The following is a 22,991-nucleotide window of genomic DNA, read 5'->3' on the forward strand; positions in this document are numbered from 1 at the left end:
AACAAGCGCGTGCGCGGTAAAAATGAAATGGGTACAAAGTAAAAGTACAGTTTGCCCGGCCGCTTAAGAGTGAGGACTCTAAGCGGTGGCTTCTTTCGATCCACCAGACGAACTATAACAGCACATCAAGTTACCACATAGGTACTGTCAAATTTCTCCAATATAAAATAGATAACAAACTCTATTATTATTTGTTTGTAGATTGAAGTTTTTTTCGGTTTTAACCATGATGTGCTCTTAAGTCTTGACTGACCCTAACAAGCCTAACCCCAAAACGTAAATTTTATATCGTTAAGTACTTCAATTTTACTTTAAATTTCATGTTCTATACTTATTAAACATCACATCGTCACAACATCGGTATTAATTCGATTTCATTGAAGAGCTCTAACTTCTTTACATCCGAAGAGCCAGCATGGCACCGTTTGTTTTCTAAATTAGAACACTGTGCTTTTTTGTATCTAAATCCAAATACCCCCACTACCTATTTTGAAAAAACGAGCGATAGGACACTCACTATTACACCAAATAATATAATCTTCATTTATGTGTTTTAAGGTTCATTTCACGTTGAAAAATAAAGATTATAATATTTATATTGCAAAATCCGAGCCGCTCATGGTGCGCCTTGCTTTGCTGTAATTCTACAAATATAAGAAGAGCTTCGGATATTACACAAAAATGTTTACAAACTGGAGTTCTTTTTACGTTGGTCAATAAAGCGTGGGCCGTGGCGGCCGGCCAGCGCGGGCGCACGGCGCTCGGCGCCTAAGACCGCGGCGCCCATGTGCACCGCACACATTGCACCTAAGGGAATGACGCCCCTGGCGACAACCAGTAAGAAGTAGATATAGAGTAAATATTTACATGCTGCTGCTGCAGCATCACCTGGATTCTATAGGAACCAAGCTTCGCATAAACCCAAAGTGGAGGTTTCATGTTTGGGCTCATATTAAGAGGATTCCACACCGCCATTTTTTCCATACAAACGTTGTCCCCTGTTTCCTCCCTGGATAATGCTAGTAGAGTTATAATTTTTTTCCTGAATATCTACGGCCACTAATACAATGTCCCTATGTTTTCTTTTTTTTCATAATTTAATTATTAAATAAGATATGAACGTTCAAAAACCCAAAAAAATGGCCAGATTTTCCACTGTGTTCAAACGTCCAGAAAACAGATTTGGATAGATTATACAAAAAAAGCAAAACATAGGAACACAGCTCAAGCCTTTTTTTAATCTTTAATGAAAAAAGTACTTAAATCGGTTAAGTTTTGGAGAAGGAATCAGGGGACAACGAATCGTTGATTTTCTGGATTTTCTGCAGTTGTCTCTATCGCGTTCTGCGGTATAGGCTTGAGGTAAGGGAGACAGCTATAGATATTACACGTACTTTTTTTTCATTTCTCTAACCGCTGTGGTATCCTCTTAACGGCCTCATCGAAAAGGACATTGATAGATGGTAATCATGAGAATATGATTCTGTTGATAGGAATTTAAATTTTAAGTTTAAAAAGTATGAAATAAAATAAAATTAAGAAATTAAAAAAAAACCCCGCCAAACAACTTTAAAAAGTAATGAAATAATATTTACTGCCTTTAAGTTCACATAATTACTAACTTGTGTGAAGTAATATTTTAGTCCATAATAGGCTACTTGACCTAATTTTTTTCTTCATGCATTATTACAAAAAAAACTAATATTTTAATATTTTACACAGTAGAAACCCATAATAAAATGTTAATTTATGTCGATTAACAAAAAAAATAAGAAATTTTAGAAATCGGTCAAGCGTGAGTCGTCTCATCTACGAACTTTAGATAAAAATTCATAAGTAAGTTCTAGTGACACAATGAGAATACGATGAGGAGGGCGGGAGGAGAGAGGGAGGATATAAATATTGTCATGTATAATGCACACTGTATAGTTTAACTTTAAATTTAGCTTATATTAATAGTTTAACAAATACCACTAGCGGCTAGAAAATATTGTTTATATCGGGCGTGACACAAAAAGAAAATATAGGTATGATTTCTTGAAAAAAAGTATTGAAATCCCACCAAAAATATACCTGTTAAAATAGGGCCTAGTTCCTAAAGGCTAGTTTTTGGCCTGAAAAAAGAGTTGAAATCTAATCCAACGAAAAGTTCAGATGCACTTCATCGATCATAATCATCTTCATCAACAGCCTGATCCATTATACCTACTTCTAAATTTGAACTTGCCACGTTTTTGTGCTATACTTACGTAACACTCGATTAATTAAATATAATTAGATAATATTTATAGAATTTAATTAACCTGCCAAGTTCAAATTAGAAGTATTATGGATCAGGCTGTTGATGAAGATGATTACGATCGACGAAGTGCATCTAAACTTGGCATTGGATTAGATTTCAACTCTTTTTTAGGCCAAAAATTTGCCTTACCTAGATAGGAACTAGGCCCTATTTATTGGACATTTATTTCGCTTCTTCCAGGATCAAAATCATCGTTGAGGTTTAAAATTAAACATCAAGATATTAAATATGAACATTTATTTAATGATTTTTAATATTATTAAAACAGGAGTCAAGAATAAACAGTTAATAATAATAAGACAACGCTGCTGCAAATATTCTTTAAAAATAATATGGCCACATTATTTGAATTCAGGTACGTAACATATAGACAGTTGATTTGTTTTTAATTAATAAATATAGTTGATTGCTTATAATTATAATAACTAATAATTTAATTCTATAACTACATAATTATAATATAAGTCTTCAGAAATACCACAAATATGAATTTTAAATAAATTATTAATAATATTTGTCATGGTCTCGATTATAAAAATATAAAATTAGTCCTTTTTAGTAATTTTACATATTAATGATAATTTTATACTTCCTCTCTTATTTATTCACAATTTTGTTAATAATTTACAAATAGATTTATTAACATTATTAAACATATAAAAAGGATCAATCGCTTTTCGTTTCTATATAATAACTTTCGATTAACTATCATAATAATTAATTTAACATAATATTATATCGATTTAGTAGCTACACGATTCGATAATACGCCTAAGACATCGGTAAAAAACATATTAAAATATTAATATCAGTTTTACATCTCTCGAGCTATGTACAGAGGAACTCAGTAGATCAGTAGACGCGCCACGCTCTCGTGGTCATCATCATCGCCACTTTCTTCGCTTCCTGACGCTACGCTACTTACCTAGGTATAATACGATTAGAATTATTGCAAATGGCACTCCAGACGAGAAACGTCTCGTTTTTTTCGTTTACTCTATCTCTACTCTAAATTATATCACAAAAACGCTTACAATACAAGCCTCATCTTTTGGACGTATCGCCTAGGAACTGAACGCGGTCGTAGCTGCAGGAATGTCGCCGCCTCCTCGGCCGGCGCAGACTCTTCTCGTCCGCGAAGCCTCCTCCGATACTCCCACGCATCGCTTCCGACGGCAGTCTTATGTCACTCGATCTCTCGCTTCCTTCTCTGATCGGAGTATCAGTAAAAAGATGGGTGCCAGTCGACCGTGGGATGCAGCGCGGCCGGCGCCGACGTCAGCGAGCCGGTCGTCGGCGCCGAACCGAGCGCCAGGCAGTCGAAGCAGTAGTTGGCGCCGCAGTTGTTGTCCCAGAACTGCTGGCCCTTGCACTGGAACCTGACCGCGATCTCCAGCCGCTGGCCCGACGATATACAGGGCGCGTACAGGACGAACTGGAAGCGGTCCGAGTAGCCGTCGCAGGAGCCCTGGACGTAGGTGGCCTGCAGGTCCGTGAACGTTCTCCAGCGGTTCATCGTGTACCGAACGTGCACCGTCTTGTGAAAGTCCAAGTTTCGCACTCGGACGGACCCGCAGATCGTGACGTGCACGCCGTCGCAGACTCGCGAGCTCTCCAGGCAGACGTTGTACCTCTCCAGCTTTTCGGTGACGTCGCGGGGCAGTTGGAACAGGGGGACGAGGGTGAGAGCACCGTATCGCGGGGTCGGTCGGGCCGGCGGCGAGTTCTGCACGTCGCAGCCGGCGAGATCGTCGTAGGCGGATTTTGGAATAACGGGTATTTCGTCCATAAACGTTTTCACATCGGCTAAATCGAGACCGAGCACGTCAGCGAATCGGACAATTTTTTTGCGGCCCGGAGTACCCGGGGGCGTTTTGCCCGTTTTGAGTGACGAGCACCGCCGTACTCTCTGCGGTCGGTCGTCCTCGCCCTCCGCTTCATCCTCTTTATCGTCTTTATTCGTTTCTGTGCTCAAAAGGGTGGCATCTATTTCGGGGGCGGGTGATGGTTCTTTTTTCTCTGAGAGATCACTGGTTACTATTTTTGTATCGTTTTGTGTAATATCTTCTACCTTATTTTTATCTTCCCGATTCTCGATGACACAGTCTGTGGGGTATGTTTCGCCGTTTGTGCTCTCGCATCCGTTCACTGTTAAATTTTCAACTGCTACGGGCAAATCGATATCCTCCTTACTTTCGCAAATAGATACATCTTCTATGCTCTCAGACGGATTACTTTTAGCCGAATCGAATTCTGAGTCGCTATCTAAAACGATGCTATAATTAGTCGGAAGAATCAGTCGGTCCTGGTTAAATAATATAGGCGAGCGAGGAAAATCAACTTCATCACAACTACTTTGTCTAGCACAACCTTCGAACGTTATCGGCGCGTACAGGGGTTTATCTGAGAGGCCGTTTTCTTTCGTCGGTTGTTGTTTGACGGGAGATTCTGGTGTGTAAAATGCCGTAGAAAAAGTGAAGCCATTTTTTCCTCTGTCCGGCTCCTTCAGGAGCAGCTTAGGCGTTTCTTTTACTTCTAAATCAGAGTCCACATCATAGAATGGTAGATCTGTGTCTTCCGTGGATTTTTCGGGAAATGTGATTTCGATTTCTTCGACGGGACTAGACGGGCTGCCGCATTCTACTTCAAAGTCGTAGAAGGTTTCGTGTTCTTTCACGTTCGAGGGTGCGGGTCGGTGGTTGTTCTCTCTGGTGAGCCAGGTGCTCTCGCACTCCCCGTCGTGTGCGGTGCCCAAGTTGCGCAGTCTGGAGTGCAGGTCCCTGGCGAAGGCTGCGGCGCGGCCTCGGCAGGACATGGGGAGGAGCGAGGTGAGGCCGCACTGCGATCCACCGCGATCACCGTTCATCTGCGTCTGAAATCAATTGAAAACGAAATAAATTTTCGTTCTCTCGTCTCTCAGTATCTGGTAGGCGTAAAAAATATTTGATTTGGGGTTTATCTGTTAAAAGTATGAATAATATTTGACACGAGAGAACTCACGATCATAACCTCTAATTAAGATAAAAACAAATAGATAATTACATCTGTTTAACCATGTTTAACATACGAGTGCAAATATAACTCGATATACAATAAAATAATATAAAGTTGAATGTCAAAAGTGAACGACCGAACAATGATAAGAAAACTATGATTAAGTACATGACAACTCGAGATACGTGAAAATATTTTGAGAGGCGATAAAAATATGAGACATATCGTTGTATAATCTCCACGAGCTAAGTATTTCGATAAGGCTTATCTGTATTAGTGTTGTTGTTTTGTGATAAGGGCCTCGTAAAACATGAACACATTAATGACCTTCACAATGTAGGCAATTTAGTTAATTACATTTAGAATTAGCAGATAGAAAACGTTAAACGCTTATTGATTGACTTAAAACAGTCGCTTTACACTTTAACTTAATCATATTTTACTTAAAGGGATCTAACAAATAACAGTTTTATCTAAGACAATAACATGTAGGTACCTATATAATATGCAGGTACGACAAAGAAATAAGCGAAGTATGTATTCTAAAATAGAATAATTACATAAAGCAAACACGCATCTAGTCACGTACGCCTTAGATGTCGGTATGAACTGGATGTAGGGGATCATAATATACCCACGATACGTGAACACAACAAAGATGTGGACCTTATAATCCTTGCAGGAGTAGAATCACAATATGATAAACACAAAACAACACAGATTTTGGTGATTGGTCACAAACACACTATAGACTGAAACGTAATTAATATCAAAAACCTTTCTAAATATAGCACGTATCATTTTTACAACAATCAAAACACAAGATATATTGGTTAATTCACCTAGGACGACAGATATTCGCGCTCCCCAATAAGAAATGCACCGAAACTGATGAGGCTTGGCCCTCTGTGAATGTGACGCATGCCCCGTGTCACGTGGACAGGAGATCGTGCCAAACATAACATACCAAACGGAGTTACAAAAATAAATCATATAAACAGCTGCTAAGCCTACGTAAATTTACAAATTACCGAGAAAAGAAAAGTGGAATAGGAATCTTTAAGATTTAGTACAAAATTCAGATTAAGAATGAAGAGATTTAAAATCCAAAAAAGATTAGCTAAGTCTAAAAATACTAACAGCATTTAAAACTGAATAATTTACAAAAATAGCATAACAAGAATCTTATCTTAAAAAATGAGAACAGAACAAAATCTTTTGTTCAAAGAACTAGAGTCAGATTTCTAAGAAATAGTGTTTTGCGAAGAAATAGCGTTGGAAACTAGACTAACAATATTTCGTATGGATGAAACTGAACGAGGTTAAACCTAGCAATTTAGTAGAGGACGTTGCACTGAAACTTGGCATCTTGTCAATCAAGGTTCAATAGGAATAATAGGATCAAGGTAGAAACGATTTTTCAGTAAAATGACTTCCCGACAAGAGTCAAGACTCGACAAAGATGTCAAATATATTATGTTTGTTTGGTCTCAATTAATAAATGACCCTGATGAGGGACGTTAAATTGATATTGTTGTCAACATTTAAGACAATTTAGGTGTTACGTTCTTCGCGTTATAATAGAAAGAATATACGAGAAATACTTGGAAAAATAGTTTCAATAGGATTGTTGAGTGCGAATGAATGTGTACGTCATAATTTAACACTATGAATCATGTGCTTTATACAGAAATAATAAATATTGATAGGTTATTTACCACAACTAGATATTTCCCAACTGGTCTCACCTATCCTAATTGCGAATCGTTTAAAAATAATCGCCTACTTAACCACCCTATTTTCCAGGACCATTATCTAAATGATAGGTATGAAGGTATCGATTCTGAGAAAATGGGATCGTGTTAGTAATAGCTGGGGATCTAATTGAACGATTTGAAGTACGCAGCTCTCATGATAAATATAGTTCAGTGGAAACATTATACAATCATAGGTCACCGACCACCGTCTGCGAATAACTAATATAGGATACATTTTATTTTATTACATACAACACGAACAGTCCGAATAGACTTTTGATTTTTGGGTGAAACCACAGCGGATTGATTGGTTTACCAAGGGAAACCGCAGCTTAAAATTAAATTTGGAATACACTCGCTACAAGTTCTTAAATATTAAGCCCCAATTTCACCAACGACTGTTAAAGTTAACGCTCGAATTAGTATCACGTTACCTCTTTCGTTTTTCTTATGAATGAAAGAGAAGACATGACATTTTAACAAGCTGTTAACACTAACAGACGTTGGTGAAATTGGGGCTAAGTCTTTAATTATTAGACGTTAGATTTTTTAGTATTATTAGTAGTATTTTTTTAGGATTTAGTAGTAAGATTGGAAATACCAGAAGTTTGTTGGCAAGTAAGATTAAAAGCCTCAAATCTAAACGTATGTTTTGCCAGTTCAGTTAGGACTTAGGACTTGTTGGCTCTTAAGTCTCAACTCTGTCGCAAATTCTTAGACAAGTGTGATTGATAGCAAAGTATGAATTGTAAAATTCATACTTTGCTATCAAATTACTTCCATCCTACGATGGAAACTGAAAATGTGTGGGACAGAGTAATTATTTAATGAAACACGTTTTAAAATAACGTATTGCACCACCGCCCGCGCCAGTCCTACGTCAGCATTAGCGCCATATTAATTTCCACAGAGCGGCCAAGATTTATAAACAGTTGACTTCATTCGTCCAAAAGTCATGAAAATATTACCATTGATTGACCTGCAGGTCAATTTTGTAGTACTGTTTTGCAGTTACTACATGAGTCATGAGACTCATGAGTCAAGAAAATTTCAAAACACAATGAAAATGGATGGGATAAAAAAATATCGGCAATGAAAGCGACATAGTGCTGAAGAGGCTGAAAATAATATTATGTTAATATTCAATTGATGATGACAAATTAATAATGAACTTTAATTTAACTAAGAGTTTGACAGTAGATGCATGGAATCTTGGAAAAATCTTTACTCAATAATTCGGTCGTTAGACTTTTAACTACTTGAATAAGTGGATGCAATTAGTTGATAATCTTTCCAAATCTTTCTTTGACTTCCAAAAAGGAGGAGGTTATATGTTCGTCTGTATATATGTTTTGTATGTTCAACGATCACTTCGCCGTTTGTGGACCGATTTTCAAGATTTTTTCGCTATTGTATAGGGTATAATCCGAATTTGGTACCATTTTCATAAAAGTGCTAACCTGATGACGGGATCCATAATATGTAATCGAGGGCATTCCTCGAATTTTATACTAAAAACCACAATTTATCTGGATGACATTGTGATTTCGATTTATCTGAAATATTTCAATTAAATAGAAACATAATAATTATTATGGTGCTAACAAACATTTCAAAATCAAGTCTTACCAAATTGGCGGCCTACTCAGCGCTATTACAGTTGACGACGGACCTATGTCAGTTGGTCGGCTTATGTCAATTCAATGTAGCTAAAGCTAACATTGAATTGAAAGATCGGTCTGAATTCTGATGGGTTTGACTTGATGCGACCAATGGTCGCCGACCATAATATTACCTAGTAACTAGTACGGTCCGCCATCTGCCTAGGAATTAACTTCTCTGATAGTACTACTATAATAGCAATATCTACTGCGACATATTATGAGGTATGTATTTGAAAGTCATTTGTTTCATATTGTGTGGTATTGATGTCAATAGATCATTTCTTGCGGTTTGCGTGTAACTGAATATGCGACGGGGATACTTCTGTATGTAGGCAATGTAATTTATTCGGCGTATTGAAACGCCGATTCAATTGTTGTAACGTCTAAACCAATGAACATCAAAAAGGTGTTAAGAATACAATAAAATAATCTATGACTCATGGGATCAAATACAGTAGGTAGAATAGATCTAAGTACCTACTGTATTTGATCTAAGTACAAGTACTTGCACTATTATCTATTCTGTGGTAGGTACAAGTAAAAATGTTTTGTTGCTATAAAACATTTATCAAAGACAGAAATGTATTGGTTTCTATGAAACTCAAGAACAGCTTATAGGCGTCGAATTCGCTGGCTAATTTAACTATAATAATATTATGCCTTGGACATACCTACGGCTGAATAAAATAAGAATGTATGCCTAAAAATAGACACTTAAACTTAAATTATAGTATTCCTATAAAATGTATCACTTACACAACTATGCCTATACCAGTATCTACTAAGGACTGAAGAGGTATTTCCGTAGATACGTCAACGTGTCCCTATAAGGGCTTAAGAACTAATTACGAAAGAAAGTCGACGTATCTTTGAATAGAACTTTGTGTGTAAATGAGTAAAGATCGAAAAACTTGCTGCAACGGTTTCTATAAATTTCTAATCTATCTGTACTTACAAATAAAAATAATTTTAAATTTTGTTAGTCCCGCTAAATAAATAATAATATAGAATTGCTGAACCTTGACAAAATTTAAGTCATGACATATTCGTAACAGTTCAGGGAAGATTATATTAGGAGGAAGGTGATAAGAAGTTCATCGGGTCGTCTACGGTCTACTTCGTAATAGAAAACAATTTTATCAAAATATACAGTCTGTCAAAAAAGTCATGAAATTAAAAAGTGGCAACATCGTACTGTCATCCCTTTTTCTTAGATTGATTTGAAAGGGTAGAATGTCGCAAAAAGCGATGGTTTGCCGTAAATAAAAGAAGAAGAAGAAGAAGAAAGGGTTGACACTACGATGTTGCCACTTTTTAATTTTATGACTTTTTTGACAGACTGTACATTTACTCTGAGTAATCCTGTGTGGCCTAATTTCTACAACAGCACTCATAATAAAGTACTCTGTGACAACTGACAGCACTGTACAAATGTAAACAAAGTGAAGGTGAATTTAATAAATAAGAAAGTGAAGAAAATATAAACAATACTCGCGTGATTCTCTTATCGAAAACAAAACAATTTATTGTCATCATCAAAGGACAAGAGTTACTGTTACCCTGACTGTTCTAGAAGCTTATGGACCTAGTTGATTTATTATAGATATTTTATAGTTATAAAAGTTGGTTTATTAAAAGTTAAAATTACCTTCCCCCGTAAACAAGTGGGAAAACGCTAACGCTACAAAATGTATGGATTTGACATTAGTATTCGCTAGCGAAGCGATGATCATCTACCTGCATGCCAAATTTCAGCCCGATCGGTCCAGTGGTTTGGGCTGTGCGTTGATAAATAAAATAAAATATCTTTTTATTCAAAATGGGTATCATGATACACTTTTTGAAAGTCGAACGAAGAAACTACGTTGCCTACCACCGGTTCGGGAACTACCCCGCGGAGAAGAACCGGCGTAAGAAACTCGCACGGGGCCATGTTTTACTAAAAAAATGGAAAATTACAATGTTATGGTTTACAGCTATGTAACAAAAATAAAAGAAAAGTAACCTGCATGGAGCCACCCTATTCCCAAGGTGTGCTGTCCTCGATGAAATCATTGACTTTACAATACGCTTTAGCACACAAACGCTCTTTAACTGCTTTTTTAAATTTGTCTAATGGAAGATTTTGAACATTTTCTGGGATTTTATTGTATAGGCGTATACATTGGCCTTTAAAGGATTTGCTTACTTTGGCTAGTCTGAACATTGGTATTGCTAACTTATTCTTATTTCTAGTATTTACATTATGATTATCGCTTTTCTTTTTGAAAATATTTATGTTCTTTCTAACATATAAGAGATTTTCCAGAATGTATTGAGATAGATCGCCATGTCAGTCAGTCACCTTTGAGTTTTATATAATTATAATATATAGATATATAGATTTCCTGTGCTTTCATTGCCTCGCCATATTGCACTGCCATTGTTTTCACTTTTTACCGCTTTTATAGTCTTCTGTGAGATATTAATATATTTTGTTTGGTAACCCCGGACCAAGTGACCTAAATTTATCGGTTTCTAAATAAGGATTTTGGTGCGTATCAAAAATTCATAATATGAACATAGGTATTTTATGCAAGTGGTTTTCACTTATTGACAAATAGATTAATACTTATGTTATCAGATTATGTGTAGGTACCTATATTAGAATTTACAGTAATTGAATCAATGAAGACATGATAAAGCGGACATCGAACCCGCGCCGCGATAAGAAAGTGGCCTGACTGTACGGTTGGCGAAATTGGCCTCACGCGACACGCGCATAATAAATAATAATATAATTATGATAAAAATAAATGTTCAGTACTTATATTTTATTGAAATTATTTTTATTGCTTTAAATATATTTACTTCTTACTAGATGGCCCCGGTGAACTTCGTATTACTTCCCTTCTAATAAAATCGGCCAAGTGCGAGTTGGACTCGCCCATGAAGGGTTCCGCAGCAGCAATAAGGTTTATTTTTATGAAATTTAAAGGTTTTTGATTTATTTTTATATTTCAGTTGATCTAATGGAAGTTAATTGAAGGTTTACCATTTATGGCGTATAAAAAAAACTACTTTCTAGATCTCGTTCAAACCAATTTTCGTTGGTAGTTTTTATAGTAATGTACATCATATATTTTTTTAGACTTATCATGCCCCTACTTTAGAAATTAGAGGGGGGGGCACACATTTTACCACTATAGAAGAGTCTCTCTCACAAACTATTCAGGTTAGAAAAAATGATATTAGAAACCTCAATATGATTTTTTAAGACCTATCCATAGATGTCCCACATGCATAGCTTAGATGAAAAAATACTTTTTTTGTTTCAGTTGGGACAGTGGGGACCCCTAAAATTTTTAGTAATTTTTCCATTTTTGTATCAAAATCTTAATGCGGTTCACAGACTATCTACATCTACTTACCAAGTTTCAATAGTATAGCTCTTATAGTTCTTATACTTCTTATAGTAGTTTTGGGGGGCTCTAAGAGTTTTAGCACAGAATAGATAATAGTACAAGTAGTTTTAGAGAGATTGTCCTTAATGTCGTCGAAAAAGCTTCTACGAGAGGTAAAATGACTATGAATGGACTGTGTACACTGTACATCAAACAATTATTGTCTGTTTACATTACGCATCAAGTGTCCAAAACAGAAGAAAGTTGAAAGCAGTGTGTCTGCCAAGCACGTGGCGAACTATTTGTGTGAGATGACTCGCGCAGTAAACACGTATACGCTATTTTAACTACAATCACTAAAAACGTCACTCATATACAATATAATATGATTCAATTAAGAAGGGCCTAGTCCCTAGACAAGTGGCAAGTGAAATTCTTATCGTAAACGCCAACGCCAACGCCACAAAATGTTTTGTGGGATTATTATTATATTATTATATCTCGGGACGCTTCACACCACGTCAGTCTGGCCCCGTGCTAAGTACCTAAAGGACTTGTGTTAGAGGTACTAGACAACGGAAATATATTTAATACTTTTATACTATACATATATTTAAGATTTTTATCATATCATACACATATTTAATACACATCCAGACCCGGGAACATTGAAAACTTTTTGTTCCGTCGGCGGGATTCGAACCCGCGACCCCCGGCTTGAGCTACCAACGCGCTCACCACTGAGCCACAGAGGTCGTCAATATTTATCGTCGTGGATTATGTATGACATTAGTATTCGCTAGCGAAGCGATGACTTATGTCAAATCGCATACATTTTGTTAGCGTTTACGATAATCGCTTGCCACTTGTCTACTAGGGCTGAGGTGTTTAGCTAATTGTACACTTAGTATCTAGAGTAGAACAATCATTTAAAATCTTTCAACAAGCTCATCTTGCCGCACCGGGCGGGCGCCACTAACGTAGCATTTCACGTTTTTTCGACCACTGGCTAAATAATATGTACTTAACACATTTATCATAAAACTAGATGAAGGTAAACTTCGTGTCACTTTCCTCCATAAACCCTGGACTTCCACATTTCAAGCCTAAAATTAGCCAAATCACACTTTCGAAAGTTTATAGTATTAAGTAGTATGTCGCCTCCGTGGTCCAGTGGTTTAGAGCGCGCGGCGCCTGCCGGCTCTTGTTTCGAAGCCACGACCTCCGATTCCCGCGTTGGAAACATGATTGTTATTTCCAAGTTTGGTTAGGACAATGCAGGCCGATCACCTGATTGTCTGACAAGTAAGATGGTCCTTGCGTCGGATGACGGAATTAAATATATTATGATACTTAATGAATTAAATTTATGTTTATTTGATTAACTGCATAGGTTTCTTCATCAGTAAATTTATAAATTATTAAGTAATAATTATTTTAATTCTTAATATACTTATGCCTTACTCCAAACTAGTACTTGTCACTATATTATCAGCTGAGAAAAATAGATCGGTGTCCTATTTGATTCCGTGTAGGCGTAAATGTCTCGTAGGCCGTAGCAACAGTGAAACTGGTTGAGAAAGCTTTCTACTGGTCACTGATATTGCTGTAAAGGTATTTGCACTTTAATTGATAATCTAGGTACTTACTTAAATTATTGATACAATCTCTACCTATACTCCGCACACAAACTCAGAGGATTTGAAAAATATTGCGAAGGAAATGCGGCCATTTTTAGGGTTTCGTACCCAAAGGGTAAAAACGGGACCCTATTACTGAGATATAATAATTTAGAGATATTTAGACTATAGAGTCTATAAATATATATATTAAGCTACCAAATAATATAAAAAACATAACAACATACAATAAATTTAAAAATAATTTGTTTTCCTGGCTTTTAGATAAATGTTTTTATTCAAATAAATAATACTTTGAAGACAGACAAAATGAAAAAATGTTTTGATTACCTATGTATGTTATAATTGTATCGTTGCTTTTTTTAGAATTGCTTATTAAATGAACTTCAGAATTTAATAATTTTGACAACTAAAATATTTTACTCATTTTATATAAGTACTTAATTTTACTTAATTGTAAATTTGACTGATAGTTTAATTTGATTGACATAATATTATTATTTAAGTAGGTATTGAGTTTAATTCTAATTTTAATTCTTGTTCTAATTTAGTTGTTTAATTTTTAAGGTACTTAATGACTTTTTATTTTTTATTTATAATTGTTATTTTTAAGATATTATGTATTATATAATTTTGACATATTTAACAATTCGAAATATTTTGACTTTAAACATAAAAATTCGATGCAAATTAATAATTAATAATCATGTAATAATTTTTTGACACATTTTATGTATTTTAACTAATAGTACGGTAATGCTTTAAGATACTTATTTTGATTAATGATTTATGGAATCGACAGTTTAACAATTAATTTTAACTAAGAATGATATAAATTCAATGAATTAGATACTTGACAAAATATGTTCATTAAATATTTGTATGTCGATTAAAACGACAAAAATATGTAAGACACTTTTTAACACATGTATCATCTTAATGTACTGTAAACCATATTTTGGCAAATAAAGATTATGAATATGAGACCTCAATTGTCTGTCCGTCTGTCTGTCTGTCTGTCTGTCTGTCTGTCTGTCTGTCTGTCTGTCTGTCTGTTTGTCTGTCTGTCTCCAGGCTGCATCTCAAGAGCCGCTATAGCTAGACTTCTGAAATTTTTATATTTAATATTGTGTGTAATTTCTGGTGCCGCTATAACAATAAATACTAAAAACAAAATAAAGTTCATATTTAAGGGGGCCACCCATACAACAAACGTAATTTTTATGACGTTTTTCATATCAGCAACATATAAATTGAAGGCACTTGAAATTTTCACAAAATACTCAATTAAGTATATGTGTATTATTTTTAAATATAAATTAACAATTAAACATTAAAATAAAATAAATAATACAAAAATCATTATTTTTGCCCTACTACGCCCTAAGTCCTAACCTAACGGTACTGAGCTCTTGGCCGATTTTTTTTTTCATATTTAAGGCCACTCATCGAAGATCACGCGGAAAATACCTAATCTATATTGGATTAATAAGTATTTAAATTCCATCAAATTGTTGTTGACAGGTGTAACTTGTAATTAATGATAAAAGAAAAGTAGTCAAAATCCCTGATAAGCTACTAAAAACTATAAAACATAAGTTCGAACACGTTCAATTTTTTTTTTGTAACAGCTGGATCATCAATGAATTCAAAATTGAAAATATTTAAAAGTTCATAATTTTATCTTTCGAATTATAATCTCAGGACTACTTAGAATAACTAATTATTTATAATAACCCTACGGAGATGCCATAATTTACCGTTTTTAGAGTCTTATTAACTCATAATTTGAAAGCTACAAAATTAGAATAAAAATACAGCAATACTTAATCTTCAGCATTTGAACATCCTTTCTCCGGTATTAATTTCCTATTTTTGTTTACTCATGGTATCAGTAATAGCAATTTATTTAAATTCAAGCATACATTCAGTATCTTCCTAGTATTTACAAATTACGATTATTTGAAACACACGCCAATAGATCAACAATTTCATTAACTACATTATATTTGCCGTTAAATTTTTTTAGGTCAATTTTGAACTAAGATAAGTAAAAAATTGGAGTTTGGTGCGATCTCGGCAACGCGGCAAATGTACGGTTAAGGTCGTTTGCTCAGGGGATGGCCTTAATGGCCTGGTGAACTTAATAATAATTCATATCACTATCCTCCTAATATATTAAGTCCTCCAAGCACTTCCGCAAACATTTCAAGACTAAAATTAGCCAGATCGAAAAAAATCCAGTTTTAGTGAGACTAACTTACTTAATTATTAAAATTATTTTTTTAATATCTAAGAGAGATACATAATAAATATGTTGTTTATTGTTTTAGCTTTTAAAACATGTGTGCCATTTCTTTCTCGTGTCATGTTACACATAAACAACATGAAAATGTTGAATGCACTAAACCGTCATAAAATCTTCTTACGCAAATCCGCGCAATCTCTATTTTTACTGCTCTTTAACGTCCGATTTCCGAAAGACGTCATGTCCCAAATCCCAATAGATCCTGGATTTGTTTACATTAACATAATAGTAATAGGATATCTGCTACAATGTTTTCACGCTAGAGGCAGCATCAGCATGGAGAGGTATATTTTCCTTAGTCTATGATGGAGAGGTATTTTCCTTAAACTACACTCGGGCTAACTTGTCGCTAGCGGTCATTGACTCCCTGTCAAACACTTGTCATTTTCCATATTATATGTAAAACCACGATAAACAATATCTGACACTTCATTGTTAATTGCGGTTTATATGGAAAATGACAAGTTTTTGACAGGGAGTCAATGACCGCTAGGGACAAGTTAGCCCGAATTGAGTATAGTCTATAATGATGGAGATTAACCAAAAACTTTCGCTCGACTTATGACAACTTTCTGTCATTATTATGATTATGACGTACATAGAACATGGCGGATTTTGGTCGGATTATTATAACCTTATTACTGTGTATTGTAGGACTTTTCCCTTTTTCAAAATTCAAAAATTTTCAAAATTTAAAAAAAAAAGAGAAAAGTCAAAGTCAGTGTTCTATGCCATCAACCTCTAATTTCTCCTGTCAGTCCTTTAAGCCACTCTGACATTGGCAACTCACCGAGGCGGCCATTTTTAAAAGAAGAAGAATTTCTCCTGTCGTTAGTCGTTACTGTGGTCGTCTATAGATGTCGCTCACGTATCGGCAGAGTAGACAGAATAGGCACGCACGTAGGGCACGATGTAGCAGGGACACAAAAATAACGCTCTTTAAAGCGTATTGTCAGTCGTTCTACACGTGTAGCCTATGGGTCAGATTTACGCAGCGCTCATATAGTACGCTCAAAGTCCAGTACAACAACATATTCAGGATGCTGTTTGGTCTGTCGCGTTATTGTAGCGCTTCATCTATGTTCGCTGAGGCACATACAGACTGTTTTCAGACAATTATTAGAAAGAGATGAGCCTCACTCTGGTCGCGTGTGCAAAACAGTCCAAACAGACTCCTGAATGTGTTGGGTAGCAGGTGGGATTCCATGTTGTTGAAGCATTGGGTGCAGCTCCATGCTCCAATAGCCCGGTTCCCATATATTTAATTTTTAACAGTATTATGTAATGTAATTCCAATTTCTTTTATATTTTACTAACACTAGAATAAGGACATATTGTTGTAACTAACACTATGGATGAAAATCTGAAATAAATGAATTGAATTGAATTGAATTGAATTGAATTGAATTGAATATGTCTATTGTGGTATCGGCTTGCACAGCCATGAAAAGAGCTGTAACATACGCCGTAATTCGTCTGACACAGACGTAAAGGCCAATGAATTGTAGGATGAGGCATAAAACTTTATTATTAAGTATGTACTTACACAAGACCGCTAAGTTATATTATAATTTATAATGACTGAATAACTTAGCGAGCTTTTAGATAAAAGACGTCCGAATTCCGAATGCGGCCAAATTAAAAAAAGAAACATTAAAATTCAATTTTTAACTGCACAATAATACGTACATACCTAATAAATTATATTTAAAAAGTTACTAAAATTTAAGAAAGCGGTATAAAATTCAGACCATGGCCAAAAACATTATGCAAATCACGTTTATTATACTCGTATACAATTTAATATAAAATATTTATAACCTGTATTACTATTAAAAGTTAAAATCACTACCATTAAGTGAATATCATAAATGGGCACATTATAACAATTATTCTGTTTTTAAAAATAAAACATTGAGATAAAAAGATAAGGTAGGTAGTTGAAGGGCTAAGCAACATTAAATAAAAAATATTTTAGTTACACTATACATATAGTAAAACTAGCTGTGCCCCGCAGTGTTACCTGCGGTTTATGTGATATATCATAAAAGACTATGAAAAGTACCAATAATAGGGTCAAAACGGGACGACACATGGTTCTATAACGGTTTATGGTAGTGATAATGATTAAGATGAAGGTAATTTGCATAGTAGCATATGCTTTCCGCTCTTAAAACAACGTCGAAACTCCCAAACTTATATCTATAAAGAATCAGGAGTTCGAGAGAGAGAGAATTTTAAAATCGCATGTCTAGTAATTTGTACTAATTTGACATACATGTCAATTTGACAGTTTTGACAATTCATTTGCTGAATTGATTGAGAGGAATTGCTAAATGTGACCATTTTAGCCCCGCAACGGGGGCTGAAATTCTCCAAAGCGTCCACTTTAGCCCCGCCGGGCTGAGGATATTTAATATTTTTGTGTGGGTGACCCTATCAATTCGGAGTTGCCATACCCACTAAATCTTCGTTAGTCGAATGCAAATCTGTGTCCAACAATGGCAATTGACTGCAACATAAATTGGCTTGTTTAAGTCGACAGCTTTATGATGTTGCCAGATTACAATTTCTCGTTGCCATGTTGGTTTAGGTCACCTAAATCCCTTTAAACTTTCGCCTATTAATTGTTTCACAATAAAATAATAATCAAATAATAATTATCATGATCCTGTACAAACCAAGGAGCTAAATTGTTTTAGCTCCGTGGTACAAGCCCACTATTTTGTTACTTGCAACGTTCCATCTTCAAGAATAAATAAAGCCAAATATTTCTACGAAATAATTATGAGAACACAGTTTTTGCTAACATAACCTAATTCTAATGCGTAAGTTTGTCTGTCTGTTACCTCTTCCTTCACGCCGAAACCGCTCAACCGATTTTGTTGAAATTTAAAATAGAAATACTTTGAGTCCTGGGAAAGGACATACTTAGATACTTTTTATCCCGGAAAAAGTGACGGTTTCCGCGCGATAAACGAACTTTCGCATTTAGAATATTAAGGGCCTGCTTCACCACTTACTGATAAGTTCCGAATACTAGGCTATCCACCACTTAACTTGTCAGATGAAGTATAGAGAATCTGTCAAGAAAGCTGTGAATACTTCAATAGCCTATTCGGCACTTTATCAGAAAGTGGTGAAACAGGCCCTTAGTATGTTATAATTTATCTGGGTTACAAGGAGTATGTGTGCGATCAATCATCTACCTGGACACGAGACATTCATCACTGGCTAAGTGATATTCTAAATACTTGAGTACTTTCTCCTTCAAAATGTGATTACAACTATGATGAATTTGCTTCAGGTTTCAACGATATCATCGTTTAGTTCAATTTAAAGTTAAATTAAAGTTCCAATTGATTTCGCGAGTAGACACTCGCGAAATCAATTGGAATTGTATGCACAAGATAGTCTTATCTTGTGGCTAAACTTTTACAACGCGAAAGTGTATGTAAAAGTTTAGCCACAAGATAAGACTATCTTGTGGCTAAACTTTTACATACACTTTAAATAATTATAAGTAATATTAAGGGCCTATTTCACTACTTCCTGATAACAGATCAAGTATGGAGAATCTGTCAAAAAAGTTGTGAATAGCCAATAGGCTTTATCAGAAACTGGTGAAACAGGCCCTTAGTATATTATGTAAGTACTTAATGTAAAAGACTTTAAAAATGTTAGTGCGGCAATATTATTTGTACCATTATTTGTACAGGGCGAAAGGTGCAAATATTATATACCTAAGATAGATAATATATGGCTGCTGTTAAGCATTGGTGTTTCATCCCACATAAAATCGGGTTTTGAGTTAATAATGCAGTTTTGTTATTTATAATATAAGGTTTACGACAGTGAAATCCATTTTTTTGAAAACCCACTGTAGCATATTCTAGAGTACAAAAATGGTTAATGCTTATTCGTCTTAGTGAGGTTTTGTATACAGCATTTATGTACTATGTTTCTAAAATGATTTGCGCTTAAACCGCTGAACCGATTTTGATAAAATTTTGTATGCGGATACTTTGAATCAATTAAAATGACATTAGATACTTTTTGTCCCGGAAAATGTACGGTACCCGCGCAGTCAACAGCAATGAATGGCATAAGATATCGATATTGAGTACATGTAGATATTACGTTAGTAAGGTTTTGGAGAAGGACATAGGATAATATTTTTTATCATAGAAAATGTTCGGTTTTCACGTAATAAACTTTATTAATTTGAGTTTAAGCTGCTGAACCGATTTTGATTAAATTAAGTTAATGTAGAAATAATTAGTTTATCACGTGCAGAGTTGGGCAAAAAGTAATTAGTAATTTTAATCAGATTACAAATTAATCAGATTGATGAAGTAATTGTGCATCTGAAATTACCCGTAATTTGATTAATAATAATATGCATAAAAATATGTATTCTTATTATTTTAGTTTGCAATTAGATTAATTATTTAATTAGACTAACGAGTATTTCAATAATTATGCCCAATGTCCAATGCTGGTAATAATTATAATAAATAAAAAAAACTCCCACACCGATTTCGGGGCGGTGGCCGGTTTCAATAAAACCAGGCCAGTTACGCAGGAGTAATATCATAGTGCCCAAGTGTGTGCGCAATACACAAGAGCACTCTGGGTTCAATGAAACCAGGCCAGTTACGCAGGAGTAATTTTATAGTGCCCAAGTGTGTGCGCAATCACAAGAGCACTCTGGTTTCAATGAAACCAGGCCAGTTACGCAGGAGTAATTTTTATAGTGCCCAAGTGTATGCGCAATACACAAGAGCACTCTGGTTTCAATGAATGTGTGCGCGATACATAAGAGCACTCTGCGGGAAGCGCGGGAAGGGAAGAAGAAGCGGGAACTCTTTGTCCTTTTCCGATACATAACGTATCTGCAATACCAAATAGATATCATCAAAATCCATGTAGCGGTATAAGCAGAAATCATTTTATTTAACGCCTGGGAACCGTACATTTTTCCGAGACAAAAAGGATTCTATGGCCTTTTCCGGGACTCAAAGTATCTCCATACCAAGTTTCATCAAAATCTGTTCAGCGGCTTAGGCGCAAAATAGGAAATTTTATAACGCAGTAACCGTACATTTTTCAAGACACTAATTATCTTATGTCCTTTCACGAGAGTTAAAGTATGTGCACACCAATTTTCATCAAAATCGGTTCAGTGGTTTAGGCGTAAATCATTTTTGTTTATCATACGGGTACCGTACCTTTTTCCCGGATGTAAAGTATCCTATGTCCTTTCCCGAGACATAACGTATGTGTATACCAAATATCATCGAAATCCACGTAGCCGATAGCGGTATAAGCTGAAATCATTTTTATTTAATGCCTGGGAACCGTACATTTTTTTTTAATAAAAAGGACCCTATGTTCTTTCCCGGGACTCAAAGTATCTCCATACCAAATTTCAGAAGAATCGGTTCAGCGGTTTGGGCGTGACAAGGTAATTTTATAACATTTTGTTAAAATTAAAGCACTTAAATTTGTATTGAAAGAACAAATCAGAATTTTGCATTTATGTGAAATAGCACAAAGGACATTAATGCTATGTAATAAGCCCTATAGCAATATTGCATTAACCATTTTTATACGTTTTCACTTAGAACTGAATGTAAAATTAAAATGTTTTTTCATAATCATATCTAGCTGTTTGACCGAGCTTTGCTCGGTATCCAATGAAAATTACATTTTCTAGGAATGATTCCTAGCTAGATCGATTTATCGCCCCCGAAACCCCCTATATACTAAATTTCATGAAAATCGTTGGAGCCGATCGATTACTCAAAACTAGTCCGAAGTGGGATGACACACCAATGCTTAACAGCATTCAATTATAGTATACTTAATATATTTGGAGGAAAGTGTGCGAAAAATCCACATTTATTAATTTTGTAGAAAGTGTCGTCGTCATAGCAACCGTATCAGAAACATAAAATAGAACCGCGCGTGAGTTCTCTGATAGCGGCTAAATAATAGTTTATATTTTTATTTATTTCTAGATAACTTTATGTCCTTTGAAAGCACCTAATAATAATATAATTATGACTTATAATTCATTTGATGATAATATAATATTGTTTATACAGGGTGCAACAAAAACAAGTGATAATAATTTAGGGTGTGTACGAGTTCCCTGTAGAGAGTTCACTGTGAAAGTAGCAGCGCTGAAAGACCAAAATTTTTTTTCACTTTTGTATGGGGAAACTCGTGACGCTCGGGCCCTTGCCCTAAGGTAAGTATTACCTTAGAGGCTTTTTAATATTATTATCTTATTATTATGGTAATTGATTTTTACGCGTAAATGACAAACCTTATCTTCAAATTACAAACCAGTAACCACTATTTATTTCACTAGCTATTATAGTGTGTTATGCACTTAGCTGGTTAGTAAGTAAGCTAGAAATCTAATATTTAACTGAAAAGGAAACGACTTGTATTTCTTGTGGGGCACTTCTGAAAGTCCGAATACTTTCGTGCTGTGTGTTAAAATAATTTTGCATCCAGGCCAAGTATGTAGGTTGAAAAATTAAAACGATTTTAAAAGAATTTGATCTCATATTGAAAAATCGGCCAAGTGCGAGTTGAACTCGCGCACGGGTTCCGTACCACAATAGAGCAAAAAAAGACTGAAAATTGTGTTTTTTTGTATGGGAGCCCCCTTAATTATTTCATTTATGCTAATTTTGTTATAAATTATTAAAGTGCGAATAAAACAGAGTATTTCCTGAATAATTCAAGTGCCTATATGTTGACGTTATTGATTACGAGCAAAAAATTGCTAAAAAATGACGTTTGTTGTATGGGAGCTCCCCTTTAATTTATTTTGTTTTTAGTATTTGTTGTTATAGCGGCAATAGATATACACAATCTGTGAAAATTTCAGAAGTCTAGCTGTAGCGGTTCTTGAGTAACAGCCTGG

At 35.1% G+C, this 22,991-nt stretch overlaps 1 protein-coding gene and 1 long non-coding RNA gene across 6 annotated transcripts in view; one reads left to right on the plus strand and one right to left on the minus strand.

Annotated features, from left to right (window-relative positions):
- Window positions 1-3,281: 3,281 nt before the first annotated feature.
- LOC121738641 (glycogen-binding subunit 76A) overlaps window positions 3,282-22,991 on the minus strand; it is a 53,450-nt gene continuing 33,740 nt past the window's right edge. For 2 of the 5 annotated variants that reach the window (XM_042130837.1, XM_042130838.1), the window contains exon 2: window positions 3,282-5,174. In XM_042130837.1, the coding sequence (XP_041986771.1) occupies window positions 3,525-5,174 (1,650 nt within the window). In that variant the 3' untranslated portion in view covers window positions 3,282-3,524. Of the gene's footprint in view, window positions 5,175-5,930; window positions 6,080-6,138; window positions 6,245-22,991 lie in introns of those variants that run through there. The other 3 variants (XM_042130839.1, XM_042130841.1, XM_042130840.1) reach the window with 3 other exon arrangements.
- On the plus strand, window positions 12,206-22,891 carry LOC121738642. Its single transcript, XR_006037314.1, has 3 exons — window positions 12,206-12,216; window positions 20,359-20,364; window positions 22,789-22,891. It is a non-coding gene; the product is annotated as an uncharacterized LOC121738642 (long non-coding RNA).

The sequence above is a fragment of the Aricia agestis genome, chromosome Z (genome assembly GCF_905147365.1).
Source record: "Aricia agestis chromosome Z, ilAriAges1.1, whole genome shotgun sequence".
NCBI lineage: Eukaryota > Metazoa > Arthropoda > Insecta > Lepidoptera > Lycaenidae > Aricia > Aricia agestis.